The sequence below is a fragment of the Callorhinchus milii genome, unplaced genomic scaffold (genome assembly GCF_018977255.1).
Source record: "Callorhinchus milii isolate IMCB2004 unplaced genomic scaffold, IMCB_Cmil_1.0 Scaffold10, whole genome shotgun sequence".
Taxonomy (NCBI): domain Eukaryota; kingdom Metazoa; phylum Chordata; class Chondrichthyes; order Chimaeriformes; family Callorhinchidae; genus Callorhinchus; species Callorhinchus milii.
Window position 1 is genome coordinate 11427996 of NW_024704751.1, and position 15049 is coordinate 11443044.

The 15049-nt window shown below is 45.8% G+C and overlaps 2 protein-coding genes across 5 annotated transcripts in view; one reads left to right on the forward strand and one right to left on the reverse strand.

Annotated features, from left to right (window-relative positions):
• The window catches only part of ak2 (adenylate kinase 2), an 11413-nt gene extending 10806 nt beyond the window's left edge, over positions 1-607 (reverse strand). Inside the window, 2 exon segments of one of the 3 annotated variants that reach the window (NM_001293029.1) lie at positions 238-239; positions 242-524. In NM_001293029.1, the coding sequence (NP_001279958.1) occupies positions 238-239; positions 242-335 (96 nt within the window). In that variant the 5' untranslated portion in view covers positions 336-524. 3 annotated transcript variants of the gene reach the window in all.
• A 1799-nt stretch (positions 608-2406) lies between these two features.
• Positions 2407-12366, forward strand: pdia6 (protein disulfide isomerase family A, member 6). 2 transcript variants are annotated; one of them, XM_042338748.1, is made up of 14 exons: positions 2407-2436; positions 2707-2788; positions 4622-4763; positions 5493-5550; positions 5845-5971; positions 6676-6782; positions 7065-7189; positions 7527-7641; positions 7986-8129; positions 8299-8383; positions 8847-8919; positions 9509-9667; positions 9976-10072; positions 10307-12366. In XM_042338748.1, exons 2-14 carry the CDS (start codon positions 2743-2745, stop codon positions 10373-10375), a joined length of 1347 nt encoding a protein of 448 aa, XP_042194682.1. In that variant the 5' UTR covers positions 2407-2436; positions 2707-2742; the 3' UTR covers positions 10376-12366. The 2 variants fall into 2 exon arrangements, with proteins under 2 accessions (XP_042194682.1, XP_042194681.1); XM_042338747.1 differs by lacking the exon at positions 2407-2436 and having other exon boundaries at positions 2608-2788.
• The last annotated feature ends 2683 nt before the right edge of the window (positions 12367-15049 follow it).

Sequence of the window (15049 nt, forward strand, 5' to 3'; positions counted from 1 at the left end):
TATAATAACATATAATATATTATATATGAGTACATTAATACAAACATTAAACCCATCATCGGGTTCAATAGGGAACGTTAAACCCAGTTTGGCGGCCGGAGCCGCGCTGCCTGAACCCGGACTGTGTGGCACTTCCAACGGGACTTTCCTCCTCTCCCCTCTCTCCCCCCCATTCCCCCCCTCACCCTCCTCCCCCCCCCTCACCCTCCCCCCCCCCCCACTCTCCCCCCCCCCTACCTGGTCCCTTTCCCGGCCCCCGGGGGTCCGAGCAATATGGCTTTGACTCCTTTCCGCGCTCTGTGCGCTCCGGTTTCAGGGCCGAGTGTTGGGCTCATTGTTGCTCTGAAGTTTTAATTCGTTCTCCTTCTCTGTGCGGTCAGAGCGGCCTCAGCGCTGTGTGTGAGTGTGTGTGTCCCTCTGTGTGACCCTCTGTGTGAGTGTGGCTCTGTGTGTGTCTGTGACCCTCTGTGTGTGGCTCTGTGTGTGACCCTCTGTGTCTGTGACCCTCTGTACCTGAGCCCCGCAAATGGTAACCGGCGCCGCCGCTGATTGGTCGCTCCACAACCGTCACATCGGCGGCTGTTTTGTTGTTCCCACAGCGAAGGGTATCCCCCGGAACCCCCCTGACCCCCCACCCCCCCTCCCTCCCTCCCCCCCACCCCCCTCTACCCCACCCCCTCTACCCTCCCACCCCCTCTCCCCCACCCCCCCTCTACCCTCCCCCTCCCCCCCCCACCCCCCTTCCCCACCCCCCCCCTACCCTCCCCCCCCCCCCCCCCCCCCCTCTACCCCCACCCCCCCTACCCCCCCCCACCCCCCCCGTCACCCCCCTCTACCCCCCACCCCCCCTACCCTCCCCCCCACCCCCCCCGTCATCCTCCCCTCTACCCCCACCCCCCACTACCCTCCCCCCACCCCCCCCCCCCCCCCACCCCCCTCTCCCCCCCCCCCCCTACCCTCCCCCCACCCCCCCCCCCCCCATCCCCCCTCTACCCCCCACCCCCCTCTACCCTCCCCCCCACCCCCCCCCCCCCCCCCCCCCCCCCCCCCTCCCCCCCCCCCCTCTACCCTCCCCCACCCCCCCTCTACCCCCCATCCCCCCTCCCCCCACCCCCCTCTACCCCCCCCCACCCCCTCTACCCCCCACCCCCCCCTACCCTCTTTCTATCCCCCTCTCCTCTCTCTCTCTCTCTCTCTATCACATTAGGGGCTTTTGAAACCGTGTAAGAAAAGGTCTTCAAAGGGAAAAAAATAAGTTGGGGCAGAGGTTTAAATTGCAGATTTTGTTTTGACAATTTGGCGCCCGACCAAAGGCATCGTTTCTCCGCAGCAGAATAACAAAGCGGGTCTGTACCTGTGGCACCTTCCCCATCCGCAGCACGGTCCAACATCGCTGGACAAACAGCACCAAAAACACGCCCAATCTCCCCAAACGGTGCTCCAGCGCATTCACTGATACGTGTAGTGACTGTGCGTGTAGCTGAGCTGCCGCCCGCCCCACCCCTTCACCTCCCTGTGTATCGCAAATAATAATCCTCGCATTCGGCACAGCGTCCGATCACGTCGTCGAGACGCCGCGACGCGCTTCACGGGACGCGCTGTAAGGTGCGGGGGCCGTGTTTTGTGGGGCAGAATACAGCAGCGAGTTGCGCCCCCAGCGACGTCCCCGCACACAGTCACGGATTTAGCGCGTGGAAACCACACTTGTGTTTGATATACCACACTCCACAGTGCTGTAAAGTGGTGTGAACGGGGAGATGGTGGGTGGGTGGGTGGGGGGAGCGAAGGGGGAGAGAGAATCACACGGCACAGAAGGAGGCCATACGGCCCATCGTGTCTGTGCCGGCTCTTTCGAAAAGAGCTTTTCCAAATCAATCCCCACTCTCTCTCCGCATAGCCCTGAAAACTTGTCCTCCCCAAATAACGATCCACTTCTCTGTACTCGGAGGCGGGGGGGGGGGGGGGGGAGAGAGAGGAGGGGGAACAGAGAGGGGTGGGAAGGGGGTGGGGAGAGAGAGGGGGGGAGAGAGAGAGAGAGGGGAACAGAGAGGAGGTGGGGAGGGGGTGGGGAGAGAGAGGGGGGTGGGGGAGAGAGGCAGAGGGGAGGTGGGGAGGGTGGGGGAGAGGGGGGGGAGAGAGGAGAGGGGAACAGAGGGGAGGTGGGGAGGGGGTGGGGAGAGGAGGTGGTGGGGGGGAGAGGGGAGGGAGGTGGTGGGGAAGAGGGAGGGGAGGAGAGGAGGTGGTGGGGAGGAGGACAGGAAGTGGAGCAGTGTGTGGCCCTGTGGCTGACACGTGGCTGCAGTTGGGGTTGAGATGGCTGCGGGGGGCGGGGCGGAGGGGGGGAACCAATCAGCGGCGGCCACGGGGCCGCTGTGCCGGGGGGGGGATAAAAGCGGGACGGACCGGGATGTGTGTGGGAGGGGGTGTGGGGGGAAGGTGAGCAGTGACGGACCTGGCGCTCGAGCCGCGGCCGCTGTCGTTTAACCGTCAACCGTCGCCCGCGCGCGCGGGGGGAGAGGGACACAGACCCACACACACACAGTGACACAGACCCCCCCCCCACACACACACACACACACACCATAATCGCCCACAAAGCTCCCGGAGGGGAAGAGGAGAGGGTTTTTTTTTTTTTTCTTTCGGCAAAGTTTTTTTTGTGAGGGAGAATTTTATTCTTCGTATTCAAATCAATATACTTTAAAATAGAAACGTCGGAAAGGAAGGAATAAGTAAATAAAAGCCATGAAGACGCCGACGAGGAGAGACTCGGGGCTGCTCCGCGTACTGGGTGAGCTGTCACAGGCCTCTGTGTGGGGGGGGGTTAGTCTGTGTGTGTGGGGGTCAGTCTGTGTGGGGGGGGTCAGTCTCTGTGTGTGTGGGTCAGTCTGTGTGTGTGGGTCAGTCTCTGTGTGTGGGTCAGTCTCTGTGTGTGTGTGGGGGTCAGTCTCTGTGTGTGTGTGGGGGTCAGTCTGTGTGGGGGGGGGTCAGTCTGTGTGTGTGTGGGGGTCAGTCTGTGTGTGTGTGGGGGTCAGTCTGTGTGTGTGTGTGGGGGTCAGTCTGTGTGTGTGTGGGGGTCAGTCTGTGTGTGTGTGGGGGTCAGTCTGTGTGTGTGTGGGGGTCAGTCTGTGTGTGTGTGGGGTCAGTCTGTGTGTGTGTGGGGGTCAGTCTGTGTGTGTGTGGGGTCAGTCTGTGTGTGTGTGTGGGGGTCAGTCTGTGTGTGTGTGGGGTCAGTCTGTGTGTGTGTGGGGGTCAGTCTGTGTGTGTGGGGGGGTCAGTCTGTGTGTGTGTGGGGGGGTCAGTCTCTGTGTGTGTGGGGGGGTCAGTCTCTGTGTGTGTGGGGGGTCAGTCTCTGTGTGTGTGGGGGGGTCAGTCTGTGTGTGTGTGTGGGGGTCAGTGTGTGTGTGGGGGTCAGTCTGTGTGTGTGTGGGGGTCAGTCTGTGTGTGTGTGTGGGGGTCAGTCTCTGTGTGTGTGTGGGGGTCAGTCTCTGTGTGTGTGTGGGTCAGTCTCTGTGTGTGTGTGGGTCAGTCTCTGTGTGTGTGTGGGTCAGTCTCTGTGTGTGTGTGTGTCAGTCTCTGTGTGTGTGTGTGTCAGTCTCTGTGTGTGTGTGTCAGTCTCTGTGTGTGTGTGTGGGTCAGTCTCTGTGTGTGTGGGTCAGTCTCTGTGTGTGTGGGTCAGTCTCTGTGTGTGTGGGGGTCAGTCTCTGTGTGTGTGGGGGTCAGTCTCTGTGTGTGTGGGGGTCAGTCTCTGTGTGTGTGGGGGTCAGTCTCTGTGTGTGTGTGTACGTATGTTTGTGTCAGTCTCTGGATGTCTCTGTGTGTGGGTCAGTCTCTGTGTGTGGGTCAGTCTCTGTGTGTGTAATAATATAATAATAATTATATATATGTGTGTGTGTATATAGATATATGTAGATTATCTTTCGATTGTACATATGTTATATACAGACTGTAGATTATATATATTTTAGCTATGCATAGATTATATAGGCTATATAACATGCATCATATGTTATGCAGATTATACATATGTTATATAGACATACATGGATTATTATGTATATGTTATATAGATTACATATATAGATTTCATATTTACATTGTATCAATTATATATGTGTATTGTATAGATTTTGTATGGATTGTATATAATACAGATTTTATATATATTGTGTAGATTATATATATTATAGAATTAGAATGCATCTAATAACGTATAATTGCATATTCCTTTCTGTTCCTCATCCTACATTTGAAAGGGAATTGGACACATATTTGATAAAGAGAAGTATTGAGCTTTATGGAGGAAAGGGGGCTGGTGGGTGGGAATGGGTGAGTAGATCTTCCAGAGATGCTGCAGACTGTGAAGGGCTGAATGGCTGCATGGTAGGCTATTCATTCGTGGGAGCATTATAGCTGATTCCAATTTTCCTCCCAGCTTAATCAATACCTTCATAGTTTTCCAGCGGAGTTCACTAGAAACCTGCCTGGGAGCTGCTAAGGCTTGCAAGATGGAACTGCACTGAACAAGACCCTGTTGTCGGAGAGCCTGTGTGAATGTGTTTCCTGTTGTTGGTTTGCATTTGAATCTAAATGTCCAGACTGACCCCTGGTTTTGCTTTTGCAGGTGTTTTTCTTTGGACATTGCTTGTTTCAGTCAGTGCTCTCTATTCATCAAGTGACGATGTTGTGGAACTGACCCCGAGTAACTTTCAAAAGGAAGTCATTCACAGTCATGAACTCTGGCTGGTGGAGTTCTATGCACCATGGTGAGTCCAAAAACACAATAGCTTAGCAATCTGAATATGAAGTGTAGAAACCTGTGCCTATTAACGAGCCAAATCCAAGGGTAGATATTGTGAGTTGTGTACACAATGCTCTCACTCCAGAAAAGTAGCTTGAAGATGCCCACATTGAACTACACCACAAGCAGTGACTGTTTGGCTCATCCTAAGATGGTGCTATGGATTTTGCTGCAACTTATCTGTTTTTAAATGGTCAAAAACTAGCTCAGTGTAGCGACCTGAAATGAGAAAGTATCACCCCCACCAGTGCTAACACCTGTTTCCTTGAGATTTCACAGCAGAAAGATAATTGATCCAGCTGTAAAGTTACTTTGCATATATAGTCAGTTGAGTGAAGATAAGATTGTCCTGTGAATTTATACATCTGTGAATTGTGTGAATTTGGACAGATGTGATGAATGTGGAATGAGTGCAATAAATCACCCCTCCTACGATCAGAAAGTTTTATTATGACTTTTATGGATAATGCACAAATACAATTTTTCAATGCAAACTTTTCAGCTTGGGTTTAGTACAATGTGTGAAAATAAGACTGGCATTTTCAGTAACTCACCAATTACTATTCTAAATGTACTTGAAGCTTGTGTTGCTGTGTTCCATCGGTTTAACTCTTTATGTGTACTGAGCCAGCTGATGTTCTGTCTGTACAATCTTCGTGTTTCTTTTTTTAAAAAAAAGTTTTTCTTCTTTCAGGTGCGGACACTGTCAGAGTTTGGAGCCAGAGTGGAAGAAAGCTGCAACAGCATTGAAGGTTGTATCACCATTAATTAAATGTGATAATGACCAAGTCTTGTGCAGTATTCTACAATATTTTGGTTCTTAAACCTATCTCTCATTTGGTAAAATCACTGCCCAGAGTGAAATGAAATAACTATTTTTCAAGTGTAACTAACTATAATTGATCTTAATTCAACGAACTTGATTAGTGCTAGATTATACTGTGTTGATGTGTACTTTAAGGCCTGGGATTCAATCCATTTAAGATAGATGGTTCAAAGATGAAAGTGTGAATTATTCATTTTGACTCGCTCTTATAATGTTGCAGGGAATAGTAAAGCTGGGGGCGGTTAATGCAGATGCACATCAGTCTCTTGGTGGCCAGTACGGTGTTCAGGGATTCCCAACTATCAAGTTGTTTGGATTAAATAAAAACAAGCCTGAAGATTATAATGGTAAGAGCTGGCGTGAAGTGAGAAATGGCTGCCTTTGCTCGTGTGAATGCTTCATCACCATTCAATATCAACGATAGATGCTGAGCACCATCTGTTCATCCAGTATTTTGTACTGCTTCAAGCAATACAACTTGTCTACTATTTACAATAGAAATTAAAATTGAAAATTAATATGGATTTACTCTTTCATAGAATCTCAAATGTAATTTTTGGAGACCTAATGCGGATGGACGTAACATTTAAAATAGCGTAAGGTGGAGGTACAGTTAGTGATACCTTTGTCACATGCAGGGAAAGATAACTGAGGTACAAGAGAACCTCCCAAATTCATCAAAGTCATGAACTGATAGCTCCTCTTTATATCTTTCTGTTTTCTCTGACTTTCTCTCGCTCTCCGTCCAAGTTAGTTATGGAACTGAAATGAGTTGTGCCTCAATTGTCAGCAATCTAGTTAATCCAGGCTTCCCCTGCCTCAAGTTAGGTAAAGTTCATTTGATATTTAGCATTGTATTATTGAATTACCATAGAAAACTTGACGTGCTGTAGCAAGAATATAATCTAGTTTATCAATGGGGAAATTTAACATTAGTTATAAAGTAATTTTTAAAGCTTGTAAATTATGGCGTTTAATAAAGTATGGGAAGGTATATAATTGCTATAATAATGCTTGTCTTTGATGCTGATTAATTGTGATTGATTGACAGGTGCCAGATCAGCCCAAGGAATCACCGATTCAGCCCTGAACACTTTACGTACAATAGTCCGGGACCGACTTGGGGGCAAGAGCAGTTCATATTCTTCTGGCAAACAGGTAACGTGTTTCAGAACCACTCCAGGGCTTTCGGTTGTGACAAAATGACAACTCCTTCATATCCAATACAATATTTGGATGTGAGTAGTGTCTGCACTGATATGCCTAACTTTGAGGGTGTCGAGGGGAGGTGGGGGGGGGGGCAAACTTGCTTCTGAATTCCCAGCAACTAGTATTTTGTTTCAACTCTTGGTTCGTGTATTACTGCTATGTTGTAAGCTGTATAAAGGGCGCTATATAAATGCATGTTATTGTTAACACTATGTTGTCCTCTGATTACAGAGTGGTGAATCTGGTAAAAAAGATGTTGTTGAGTTGACCGATGATAATTTTGATGAGAATGTAATTGGCAGCAGTGACATCTGGCTGGTGGAGTTCTTTGCCCCATGGTGTGGACACTGTAAGAGGTACGTGTCATTTTAAACCATTCTGTAGTTACTGAGGGACGGAATGTCTTATTGATGCAATAATGAATACAGCTGCTAAGCTTGAGTATTGAAGAATTTAATATCTCAAATACTATTTACCAAAAGCAAACAAATACATTGACGTTTCATAAAGGCAAAGCTGGGAATCTACATCATGCTGTTTATTTGAAAAAGTCTGAAGTGAATCTGTTGTTTTCTTACAAGAGCCTATGTCCGGGACACTTCCCTGCGTGAAGGGCGCTGTAGAAATTCAAGTTGTTGTTGTTACGTCCTGTTGACTAGGCTGAGCTATACATGTTCATTTTTATCTTCAAAGGTTGGAGCCTGAGTGGGCTGCTGCAGCCACAGAGATCAAAGAACACACGGGTGGCAAAGTGAAATTGGGAGCACTCGATGCCACAGTTAATCAAGCAGTGGCCAGCCGTTATGGGGTAAGCAGAGGGTTTAAGCGCTGTGTAATACAGGCCAGTCCAACGCTACCTGTAACTAAGTTTGATACGGATAGTCTTTATGGCATCAGCAGATTTGGTTGCCAATTAGCTAATGTACAAATGGCATGCGACTTTGTAGTGTTCAAATGCAGCATTACTGTGACAGTTTACATCCAGGATGACCAAGTTGGAGCCTATTCTACACAGGAGTTGACTATCTCTAATTTACATGAGTAGTGGCTATATTTTGTGGGTGAAATGTGAAATCAGGATTCTTCAATGCCTTGAAGAGCAGCAAATGTCTGTTACTGTCTGAAATTTCCTGTCCTGCTTGTTTCCGTTAGATTCGTGGGTATCCCACCATTAAAATCTTCCATAAGGATGAAGACACTCCTATTGACTATGACGGCGGGAGGTCAAAGAGTGACATCGTTGCTCGTGCCATTGAACTGTTTTCTGAAAACGCACCTCCTCCAGAACTGTCTGAGGTAAAGAGTGGACAACAAAGCTACAAATTCTTGTGAAGCGAGCGGGTTAACAAGTGTACTGTCGAGCTTTAAGAAATCGCTATCAATTGGCATACTGTTTGCCAGACCAAAGCATTGAGATTGAATTTGTGTTTGATTATGATGTGTCTCCTTTTTTTAAAATGCGTAGATTGTTAATGAAGATGTCCTAAAAAAGACATGTGATGACCATCAGCTGTGCATCATTGCTGTCCTGCCACACATTCTCGACACAGGTGGGTTTCAGGGATTCAGCCTGCAGTGAGCTGCTGTGCAGTGGTTGTTTTATTGAAGCGCATTATAACAACCTGACCCTTTGAATTGTTTTGTTATTTTTCAGTGGATCCGGATTCCTATTGAGTGTTAGTTGTGTCTTTGTCTCCGCTGTATTCTCAGTGACCCTGAAATTAGTTGCTGTGACACCCCCCACCCCACCAACATCCCCTTTCACTGGAGGAGATCTATTTAATAATCTAGAATCAACCCTATGGTCTACTGCTGCAGTAAGCTATGTCTTTACCCATTGAGTTATTGAAGAGACTTGGACACCTTGCTGCTTAAAATGCAAATAATCACACTGAAATGAATTCAACTTATTGGTTTAAAAAATGAACGTTAAGAGCTACAGCAATGTTTGCATATGCAGGTGTCAGAAGAGCTGTTTTGTATTTGCATTTAACATGTTCATCTGTTTACCAGGCGCTTCTGGGAGAAACGACTATCTGGACGTCATGAAGGCTATGGCCAACAAATACAAGAAGAAATTCTGGGGGTAAGAAACCGATTACATTAAAATTCTAAAATAGAACAGAGGTTACTGGGAACACTCAGTGGGTCAGTCAGCATCTATGGAGAGAGGAAAGCGAGTTAACGTTTCAGGTCAATGACTTTTTGTCAGAACTGGGGGATATTGGAAGGGAAGAGTTTATAAGGACAAACACAGAAGGGGGTGAGGAAAGAAAGACAAAGGAAAAATTAGGTGGAGGACAAGAGATGGTGAGATCAGAGGTGTTGACGGTACAAAGCAAAAGGTAATAGTGGGATGCGTCTGAGACCCAGAGGATGTGTGAATGGTTATTAAACATTGAAAATGCTGTCCAGGTCTAAATATTTAGAAGATGTTGAGGAAATCTGTGAACGCACTGACACAAGCGCCCCCGGTTGCTACCCTGCATGAAGAGCGCTATATAAATGCAAGTTGTTGTTGTGCTGCTCCATTTAGCAATTCTTGCCACTCGTCTGTTCATAAATGTACCAAATGGTTGGAATCTTTATACTAGTGTTCATATTTTTATTTACTATTGCTTTCTCCTATTTATGTTCTCTTTATTGAGTGATTGCTGTCTATCTGTTTTTGTTAGTTGGTTATGGACAGAAGCAGGTGCTCAGGGGCCACTTGAAGATGCTTTGGGAATCGGTGGGTTTGGATACCCTGCCATGGCTGCAGTTAATGCCAGGAAGATGAAATATGCTCTGCTCAAAGGCTCGTTCAGTGAACAAGGCATCAATGAATTCCTCAGGTAATCAGTCCACAATGACACTGGAGTATGGGCAATTTATTGACAAATTTCCATTGACAATGCGCTAATTTAGCTGCATTGTAAAGAGATTTTAAGTGTTTCTTTTAATAAAATGGACGTCACGCAGAAAGTTTGATTTGCATCATTGCCGGTGGCTGGGCAATAATTTTCTTAATGGGTGAAATTTCGTAATTTTTTTGCACATTAATGTGTTGCTGAATAAATAAAGCACATAAATTGTACGGCACGGAAAACAGGCCATTTATCCCACCTGTTCCATGTTGGTAAGTAAATCTTTGTTGTTATAGGGAACTGTCAGTTGGGCGAGGTTCTACCTCTCCTGTTAAAGGAGCAGCATTTCCCAAAATCTACTCGGCAGAGCAATGGGATGGCAAAGATGGTCAGGTGAGTGAATGACACCAACCTATTTGACATGTAGATTTCTTCAATTACTGGGAAATGGCTTGGCTCGGATAGGAAGCTGGTGGCCCTCACAAGCCATGCCTAATGGCCTGCTATCATCTTCCTATCCCACAAAAGGTACATCCCACGTTTGACAACATTTAAAAGGGAAATATTGTTTATAGATGCGATCTATTTAAAGTAACGATCCAATCTCTTGATTCTTTTCAATCCTAGCTCCCGGTTGAAGAGGAGATTGATCTCAGCGATGTGGATCTTGACGATTTGGGCAAGGATGAGCTGTGAGCTGATGGTCTTCCCGTTCATCAACGGACAGTAGCATTTATTAAATGCATCAGATAGACTGTCTGCATTGAGGCCTTATTCATCTTCTGGCTCTCGCTCTGACCTGTACATAGGTTCCATAGGTTTCCTTTTTTTATATAAAAAAGAAAATTGATTGTTGCTGTTGTGTTTTCCCATCTATTGTACAAGAATAAGGATTCACCGGCCTGACAGCCATTTGCAGTACTATTAATCCAATTTAGCTGACTGTTTTAAAGTGGGATTCTTTAAACCTGCCCAGCAAGGTAAGACTTCACTGAGAACTCCGGGGAATTATTTTGCTTTAAGTGTTTCATAAGGTATCTATTTGACTGTCAATCAGAAGAATGCAGTCTGTACCCCCAAAGGACTAGTGAAATAATGGTTATTACACTGCTAATAGGGATGAGTGTTTGTAGCTTTGGAAGATAAAATGTTTGAGCATGAGTTAGTTTCTGACTTGAAAGGTTAGAGGGATGACGCGTTTTTTTATCGGCGTGGTTGGGGCTGGTGGTGAGTGTTTCATTCACTATTACTTCCCAAAGCTAAGGTGGCTGAGGGGTGGGGGGGGGAAGGTTTGCTGTTGATTTGCCTTTTGAAGATCAATTGCAAACCTCCATTCCTACTTTTAAAGACGGCATTGAGTAATTGATAATGGGAATATCAAGTTCTTACTTAAGAACCCTTTTTGATAAAAAAATTCTTTCCTATTGAAATTACCTGTTCATTCATCCAGAAAGTGGTTATAATAATAATCTTTACATTTGATATAGTGGCTTATCACATCGTCTAGACGTCCCAAAGCGCATTAGAATATACTGTCAAGTGAATTTACTGTATATTTTGTGGGAGAAACATGGCAACCAGTTACGTACAGCAGCGTTCCCACAAATAGTTGTGGATTGAGTGACCAAATTATTATTTTTTATGGTTATCATGGATACTCTTCAGGGAATCTGCCGTCTGAAAGCCAGCCTCTCATCTGCAACAGTTTTCTGATATCGTGTTGCCATTGCCCCGTACAGTGAAATATTTATAGCCTTGGAGTTTTTTTATAACAAAAAAAGTTTTGAATTTGTGAATGGAAAATTTTCTGTTGTGTGATACGTGTGGCTTGATCTGAGAAGTCTAGTTTGTGGGGAAAACTTCCTTTTGCAACAGGCAACATGGATCTACTGAAACAGAAAGGTTAATGTGTGAAATGCATCCTGTTTTGTCAATATAACTGTCATTACTACTGAGAACAGTAACTAGGTTTCTTTTTCTCAAAGCTGTCTCTAGAGGGTCACCAAATTTAAAACATTTCCAGGGATTGAAATGCTTGTTCACTTTCGGTCATCAACCAAGTCAGTAGATTGTGTTGATTTGTTTACTGACATCTACTTCTGATTGTTAAAGAGTGACTGTATCCATAATCTAATAGGAACAACTGCTATCTTTCAGATTCCAATGAAATTGAGACACGCACACAGTAATGTGTGTGACTATGATCAAAATCAAACTTGTAACCGCTTAAAACAAATACAACCACATGCACACATTCACAACTTTGTTTCCTACATTTTCCTTAATGAAGCATTGCCAGTTTGAATTAAGAGTAAATGCTGCAAATGTTAATAAGGGGTGAATTGACTTGATCGTGCTAAACTGATGCTGTGTGTTTCGGGAGGGAAAGGGGTCAAAAGAGAGAAGGGAGTTTCTTCCAGCAAAGAGAGAGATCAAATGTAGATTCTGTACAAGTCGTCAAAACATTGGAATCTCAGAACATTTTATTTTACTGTATGTGAAGATTTTTCTAATTCTTAATTTTCTTCTGTGCATAAACCAAATAAAACTACAGCTGTCATACTGTACCTCAATGTCGCTGATGAAAGGACTGTAGACTTGTGAAATGCTGTGTCACATTGATTATACTTGTTGAGGGCGATTTTTGTTGGAAAATAAAGTGGCTGATTACCGTGATTTTGTAAAAACAAAGTTGCCATCCATTTCAGCTGATATCCCAGCATTGCAACGCTGATCCCAACATCACAGAAATGAGTTCAGAAATGTCCAGAGCTATATGAAATGAGCATTCCTTGATTGTATGTGAACGTTCATTGAATTGTGCCTGAGACGTGCACAAAGAGACTTGCGAAGGGGTAAGGAAAGGCCGTTGAGATGAATGGGAGGAGGAGTTTTCAATCTTTTATCTTCTGGCCTTTTGCCCATTCATTTTGTTCTTTCTGGAAGTTTGGTTCTTACTTGTGAGAAGAATCGATGACATTTAACAGGAAGCACCAATTAGAAACGTATCTACTCCAGGAACAGGACAGTCTGACCACCCTATTGAACATCTGTCACCACACTCGATGCGTTTAACCCCTTGGGCTAGTTGAAGGCACTGATTGTGTCTTCCTGTATGCTTCTCGCTGAGCTGGTGTGAAACCTCCAGATGTTAACAATAACAACTATCATTTACACAGCGCCCCTCACGCAGGGTAGTGTCCCAGAGCGCTTGAGAGTGGTGGAGTACGACAACGAGCCGTAGGCATGGTCAAAAAGGAAGGTCTTAAGGTGCGACCCGATGATGGGAATACCCGTTGGACCTTTAACCCCTATGGCCAGACTTACACTTGATTGGCTTTCCCATAGCTCGCCAACATTGCCATCCTCTGCCACTATCTCTTCCCTCCTCCCTGCCCCAGGTCTGTTCTCAACTCTGCACCGAGACTGCCCTGGTCAAAAGTGACCAACAACTTGGCCATCGTGTGGTAGGTTGTGATAGTGCACACCAAACCGCAAGGGCAGGATTTGGTTCGCACACTGTAGCACGGTTGTAAAGAGTTTCTTACCAATGTCCTTCAAAATAAATCTGTACGATCTATTTTCACATTGCCATTGTGAGTAGTTCGTAATTGCTTATCAACCTTAATGCTGTGGGCTCCCAAGTCGACCTTACCTCAATCCCCGGGAACTCCCATTGTACAATTCTGCTAACGCAATCCCAAATAAAGCTTGCTCTTTTGAAGGGTTAGACTTGAAAATATAAATTTTTCGTTCCCTCTGAGATGGTGATCGACCTTTTATGCGGTTCTGCTGTAGATTTCCATCGCTTCAGTTTTCTAGTGAACTTTACCGTTGTGTTCTTGTGATCTAATATTGGATGCTTTCGGTCGCTATATATAGCCTCACCATTTGCTCCCAAAAGCATGCGATACATATGCTTGCTCAGGCCTGCTGTGGTATTGATAACCTGATCAAATAACCAGCACTTAAAGTGGTTCACGCAAAGTGTGTAGGAGGAAGAGGAGGTCTTTTAACATTCGTCTCGCTCCATATGAAATGTAGTGTGTTACTATATATATATGTGATTAACCGATTCTCAATCTATACTCAACTTTTGAACTCTAATGCTGTTAACAATATGTGTCTCAAAAGTCTGGTCCTTCACAGAGGCTATAATTATTTGAGTACATCCAATACATATAATATATTATATGAGTACATATAATATAATAACACGTGCGTTTGATATACACACACACGATGAGCACAGATGGCTTTACAGTAAAGCGCTTTGAGACGTCTCGACGACACAGAGTGGTGTTGCAACTAAAAAGAGAGAAACGCTAACCCCTCGTGGTAAGGGCGGACCGTCAAATGATCTTTATTAGATAGAAGCTGTCAGAAAACAGATGACAGCTTCTACAATTTACAATATGTCCTGTGAAGCGCTGTGAGACGTCTCGACGACATGATAAAGCCGCTGTCGTAAATGCAAGGATAATTATTATCGGTACAATATTATTTCGCCCACAAAATACACAGTATACCCTGCGAAGCGAGCGCTTTGAGATGTCTCAACCGCGCCATCAGATGCAGGGATTTTTGCCAATAATAATCTTGCATTTGACGCAGAGTCTTATAATGCCTTCGCAAGGTCTCAAAGCGCTTCACTGAGTGGATCGTAAAGTGAATTGACCGTATAATTCGTGGGATGAAACGCGGCAACCGAACCTGCACAGCAGCGTCCCCACAAACAGCCGTGGATCGAGCGACCGAACGAATCATTATCATTTACTTAAAAGATTTCGAGAGGATTGCGACACCCGGAAAGCGATCCCGCTGAACCGACCGACAGCAATAATAATATTGCTATAATATAATAATCCGTGAATCTGATTTAGCGCTTTTCTCGCCGTCTCAAAGCGCTTCCCAGAATACGCTGTAAAGCGAATTGACCGCATATTTGTGGGCGAAACGCGGCGGCCGATTGCGCACCGCAGCGTCCCCACAAACAGCCGCGGATTGAAAATAACCAATTTATTATTGTTTTGGAGGGATTATTATCAGGTGTGTGTGTGTGTGTGTGTAGTAAGGGAACTTTCCCGAGGTTTCGCCCTGACCTGACCTGACCTGCCCGGAGTCTCGCTCGCTCTCTCTGTCAACCTCTTCCCCCGGCTACGGCTCGGAGCGAGGAAACTCGGGCAAGCCTTTGGTTGCAATAATAATTATCATTTCCGTGGATGCCGGCGGCGTGATCGTTTGCTCAGTTGCGTGTGTTGGGGGTGGGGGGGAAGAGTTTGATGCTCTGGTTCCTGCAGGTGGCAGTGACTGTTGGCTGACTCTATCATTTTGGATTTTATTTGCAGTCTCTCTTTCTCTTTCTCTTTT

What these genes read in the sequence shown, in the direction of transcription:
- pdia6 (XM_042338748.1), top strand. Translation starts at nt 2,743, where the DNA reads ATGAAGACGCCGACGAGGAGAGACTCGGGGCTGCTCCGCGTACTGG. An exon ending in CTCCTCCAGAACTGTCTGAG is followed by an intron (nt 8,130 to 8,298) that starts GTAAAGAGTGGA and finishes TAAAATGCGTAG; the next exon opens with ATTGTTAATGAAGATGTCCT. An exon ending in GCCACACATTCTCGACACAG is followed by an intron (nt 8,384 to 8,846) that starts GTGGGTTTCAGG and finishes TCTGTTTACCAG; the next exon opens with GCGCTTCTGGGAGAAACGAC.